The sequence below is a fragment of the Salmo trutta genome, chromosome 8 (assembly GCF_901001165.1).
Source record: "Salmo trutta chromosome 8, fSalTru1.1, whole genome shotgun sequence".
NCBI lineage: Eukaryota > Metazoa > Chordata > Actinopteri > Salmoniformes > Salmonidae > Salmo > Salmo trutta.
The window spans coordinates 2,544,742-2,550,122 of record NC_042964.1 but is presented as its reverse complement, the minus strand read 5'-3'; the positions used below and the strand labels follow the sequence as shown (position 1 = coordinate 2,550,122).

Genomic DNA, 5,381 nt, shown 5'->3' with positions numbered 1-5,381 from the left:
GCTGGACTACCTTGGTCTTCAGTGCAGTAAGAGTTAAAGATATGAGAAGTAGCCATTAACTGATCATAACCTAAACGTTATAACATTTGAGTGTGTGACTCAAAGCTCATCTCTGGTATTGTTTTTTGTTGTTGTGTGCATTCCTTGTGTAGCCAGTGGGGGTGTACTGGTTTCGATGCATATAAATAAGCTTTGTTTATTATGTTTCCCCCTCCAATATTTTCATGTTAAAATCACCACGGGGTCATACAAAAATGCCTAAGATTCAAAGGGTAATGTCTGTGTTGTAACTCCACAAATTCATATGAGTTTCTTTGCAGTGTTTTTTTCCCCCTCACAATTTTCTCTGATTCCAAAATGGATGAAAGGGTCTCAAAGATCCAGCTCCTGTTGCTTGCTCGATACATTCCTACCAAATCATGCGGAAGGGTGTTTTTTAAAGTGTGATTCGTACGTCAATCAAACGGTAAACTCTACTGTCAAAGCTCCTATTGGTGTGTCCTTAAATTGTGGGCGGAGACACGACCCTATAAATATAAGCGAGTGGTTGATGCTGTAAGACATTTTACAGTGTGGAGAGCGGTAGGAACATTTACCTGCCTGGTGCTGACTCAGAGAGGTCTGACTCTACTTAAACAGGTAATAGTATGGGCGCCATTATCATACTGACGAGCTAGTTGTTCATTTAGTTAACAAAACCATTTAGATAGGTACTGTAACCGCCCTAAAAGATAAATCACGACAATATAATCATGAATTGAGTAGGCTACTTTTCACAAATTAACAGTTGTCAGGAAAGCAACAACAACAACAAAAAACTGTCGGAGAAAAAAACGATTTAAAATGGACATTAACGTCTTTGAGACTAACGTTGGGAAAGTGTAACCTACTTGGTGTCCTTCATTCGGTGGATATGTTACGTTTCTATTTAATTGAAGGTGAACTTGACTAAAATATAATGTCGACACTCTATTCAATCTTTTCTACAGGCAAAAAAGAAAACCTTCCCGAACATGAATAAGGACACCGAGGTCGATATGAAAGATGTTGAGTTGAACGAGTTGGACCAGGAGAAACTACCGATGACCGGAGACGGACCGGGGGCTGAGAAGAACGGAAACTTGAAGCAGAAAGTACCGGAGGAGGATGTTAAGTTTACCGGGCTGTCGAAGGAAGAGCTCATGAAAGTCGCTGGCACACCCGGGTAAGTTAAGGGATTGGTTGTTGGTTTATACTTTTTAAAAACTGTTACTATCTTAAGATCAACTTAATGTTGCTAGAAATTAATTCGCTTAATGTTGCTAGAAATTAATTCGCTGAATATGCAATGTAATTTTGTATACTGAACAAAAAATCTAAATGGAACATACAACAATTTAAAAGATTTTAAGTTACAGTTCATAGAAGAAAATCAAACAATTGAATGGTATGGGTTTACATTAGGCCCTAATCTATGGATTTTACATGACTGGGCAGGGGCACAGCCATGGGGTGGGCCTGGGAGGGTGTAGGCCCACCCACTTGGGACTCTGGTCCGACCATCGGGTAGCCAGACCAATCAGAATGAGGTTTTCCCCACAAAAGCGCTTTATTACAGACCGAAATACTCCACAGCACACCCCCCCCCCCCCCCCCCCCCCCCCTCCCTTTCACCACCTCAGACAATCCTGCAGGCGAAGAAGCAGGATGGGGAGATCCTGGGATGGCATGGTTACATGTGGTCTGCGGTTGTGAGGTCGGTTGGACGTACTGACAAATGATCTAAAACGACGTTGGAGGAGGCTTATGGTTGTGAAATGAACAGTCAATTATCTGGCAACAGCTCTGTTTGACATTCCTGCAGTCAGCATGCCAATTGCACGCTCCCTCAAAACTTGAGACATCTGTGGCATTGTGTTGTGTGACGAAACTGCACATTTCAGTGGCCGTTTGTCTCCAGCACAAGGTGCACCTGTGTATTAATTATGCTGTTTAATCAGCGTAATAATTATGCTGTTTAATCAGCATAATTGGCAAACGAAAAATGCTCATTAACAGGAATGTAAACACATTTTTTTGCACAAAATTTGAGAGAAATACGCTTTTTGTGCCTATGGAAAATGTCTGGACTCTTATTTCAGCTCATGGAAAATGGACCCAACACTATGACGTTGTGTTTATATTTTTTGTTCAGTATACAATTGAAACTTATTTTACCCGTTCCTCCCATCTCCCATCTCCTCCTCCTCCTCTCTCTCCCCTCCAGGTGGGTGAGGACACGCTGGCTGCTCCTGGTCTTGTTCTGGTTGGGCTGGGTGGGGATGCTTGCTGGGGCTATAGTGATCATTGTACAGGCCCCCAGGTGTAAACCAATACCTGAGATGTACTGGTGGAATCAGGGTCCTCTCTATCAGATCGCTGACCTGGACGCATTCAACAGCAACGGAATCGAAGGTGAGGCTATTGAAAAGGCGATAGGACGCCATTAGCTCCAGGAATATCTACTAAGATAAAACAGGATGTCAAGACACACAGCATTATGGGTAATGTAGTAGATCATACTGGTGGAACCAGAGTCCTCTCTACCAGATAAAATAGGATGTCATACACACAGCATTATGGGTAATGTAGTAGATCATACTGGTGGAACCAGAGTCCTCTCTACCAGATAAAACAGGATGTCATACACACAGCATTATGGGTAATGTAGTAGATCATACTGGTGGAACCAGAGTCTTCTCTGCCAGATCTCTGGCCTTGATGTCTTCAACCATCACATTAGAGTCAAATTAAAGGAAATGAACAGAGGCTTCTAGCAATGGACGTGATTTAGGAAGTCAGGACGTGATTTAGGAAGTCAGGACGTGATTTAGGAAGTCGGGACGTGATTTAGGAAGTCAGGACGTGATTTAGAATGTCAGGACGTGATTTAGAAAGTCAGGACGTGATTTAGGAAGTCAGGACGTGATTTAGGAAGTCAGGACGTGATTTAGGAAGTCAGGACGTGATTTAGGAAGTCGGGACGTGATTTAGGAAGTCGGGACGTGATTTAGAAAGTCAACAGCCTACTTGAGCCCAAAGATGTGAAAACAGACTCAGTCTGATTTGTCTTGTGGTTGTAATTTGCCCAGTCAGTCAGTCTGTTAGGAAGTGGCTGAGTGTCTTGTGGTTGTAATTTGCCCAGTCAGTCAGTCAGTCCGTTAGGAAGGGGCTGAGTGTCTTGTGGTTGTAATTTGCCCAGTCAGTCAGTCAGTCAGTCTGTTATAGGAAGTGGCTGAGTGTCTTGTGGTTGTAATTTGCCCAGTCAGTCAGTCCGTTATAGGAAGTGGCTGAGTGTCTTGTGGTTGTAATTTGCCCAGTCAGTCAGTCAGTCCGTTATAGGAAGTGGCTGAGTGTCTTGTGGTTGTAATTTGCCCAGTCAGTCAGTCTGTTAGGAAGTGGCTGAGTGTCTTGTGGTTGTAATTTGCCCAGTCAGTCAGTCAGTCAGTTAGGAAGTGGCTGAGTGTCTTGTGGTTGTAATTTGCCCAGTCTGTCAGTCAGTCCGTTAGGAAGGGGCTGAGTGTCTTGTGGTTGTAATTTGCCCAGTCAGTCAGTCCGTTATAGGAAGTGGCTGAGTGTCTTGTGGTTGTAATTTGCCCAGTCAGTCAGTCCGTTATAGGAAGTGGCTGAGTGTCTTGTGGTTGTAATTTGCCCAGTCAGTCAGTCCGTTATAGGAAGTGGCTGAGTGTCTTGTGGTTGTAATTTGCCCAGTCAGTCAGTCAGTCAGTTAGGAAGTGGCTGAGTGTCTTGTGGTTGTAATTTGCCCAGTCAGTCAGTCCGTTATAGGAAGTGGCTGAGTGTCTTGTGGTTGTAATTTGCCCAGTCAGTCAGTCCGTTATAGGAAGTGGCTGAGTGTCTTGTGGTTGTAATTTGCCCAGTCTGTCAGTCAGTCCGTTAGGAAGTGGCTGAGTGTCTTGTGGTTGTAATTTGCCCAGTCAGTCAGTCCGTTATAGGAAGTGGCTGAGTGTCTTGTGGTTGTAATTTGCCCAGTCAGTCAGTCCGTTAGGAAGTGGCTGAGTGTCTTGTGGTTGTAATTTGCCCAGTCAGTCAGTCCGTTATAGGAAGTGGCTGAGTGTCTTGTGGTTGTAATTTGCCCAGTCAGTCAGTCAGTCCGTTATAGGAAGTGGCTGAGTGTCTTGTGGTTGTAATTTGCCCAGTCAGTCAGTCAGTCCGTTATAGGAAGTGGCTGAGTGTCTTGTGGTTGTAATTTGCCCAGTCAGTCAGTCAGTCAGTCAGTCAGTCAGTCCGTTATAGGAAGTGGCTGAGTGTCTTGTGGTTGTAATTTGCCCAGTCAGTCAGTCAGTCCGTTATAGGAAGTGGCTGAGTGTCTTGTGGTTGTAATTTGTCCAGTCAGTCAGTCAGTCAGTCTGTTATAGGAAGTGGCTGAGTGTCTTGTGGTTGTAATTTGCCCAGTCAGTCAGTCCGTTATAGGAAGTGGCTGAGTGTCTTGTGGTTGTAATTTGCCCAGTCAGTCAGTCCGTTATAGGAAGTGGCTGAGTGTCTTGTGGTTGTAATTTGCCCAGTCAGTCAGTCCGTTAGGAAGTGGCTGAGTGTCTTGTGACCGTCTCATGCCTCCAGGCTTCCCAGCGCCTGGTTTCCCAAAAGGATCTTAATGCTAAGTTAATCGTTAGAACCTGTGTAGGAGCATCGTTAAATCTGTGAGCTGTTTCCAGAAACCATCGTTACTAACGGTGCACTTGGAAACGCTGGTTATTTATCGACTACATCAGACCACTGGTTGAACGGTGTGTGGTTGGATGGGTTTCTCCCTACTTTATACACAGGAGACCTCTGTTAAACATACAATCAAGATGTTTATTTGTCTCTGAGACCACTGATCACCTCACGATAAAGTAAAAAAAAAAAAATGTAACCTTTATTTAACTTGGCAAGTCAGTTAAGAACAAATTCTTATTTTCAATGACGGCCTACCGGGGAACAGTGGGTTAACTGCCTTGTTCAGGGGCAGAACGACAGATTTTTATCTTGTCAGCTCAGGGATTCGATCTTACAACCTTTCGGTTACTGGTCCAGGCTACCTGCCGCCCATGCCTCAACGATGCTCTTAACAAACGTTATCTCTGCATGGTGTCTTGGGAAACGCATGTTATATCTTCGGGCCATTGCATTGTTTAAACACTGGGAAGCCGAAGTTCCATCACAATGGGGGAACCCGATGCCCTGGCCTCTAACCTACTGACAGCTGTTAGCCAAGTCAGCAATCTGACTCAGCTTGGTCTAAAGGACTCTCTTCCCCTTTCTGATAGAACATACAAGTAGTTGTCATTTAGTAGTTTAAAGGACAGACACGGCTAAAATAAGTTCAGAATCTCCCCACATTTCTCCCATTATATGTTAAACGG

General features: G+C 44.2%; 1 protein-coding gene across 2 annotated transcripts; it reads left to right on the top strand.

Moving 5' to 3' along the window:
- Positions 1 to 540: 540 nt before the first annotated feature.
- On the top strand, positions 541 to 4,886 carry LOC115198048 (4F2 cell-surface antigen heavy chain). Of its 2 annotated transcripts, none has more exons than XM_029759714.1 (3): positions 541 to 639; positions 990 to 1,204; positions 2,246 to 4,886. In XM_029759714.1, the coding sequence occupies exons 2-3, from the start codon at positions 1,014 to 1,016 to the stop codon at positions 2,466 to 2,468; spliced, it is 414 nt and encodes a 137-aa protein (XP_029615574.1). In that variant the 5' UTR covers positions 541 to 639; positions 990 to 1,013; the 3' UTR covers positions 2,469 to 4,886. The 2 variants fall into 2 exon arrangements, with proteins under 2 accessions (XP_029615574.1, XP_029615575.1); XM_029759715.1 differs by having other exon boundaries at positions 556 to 643; positions 992 to 1,204.
- The last annotated feature ends 495 nt before the right edge of the window (positions 4,887 to 5,381 follow it).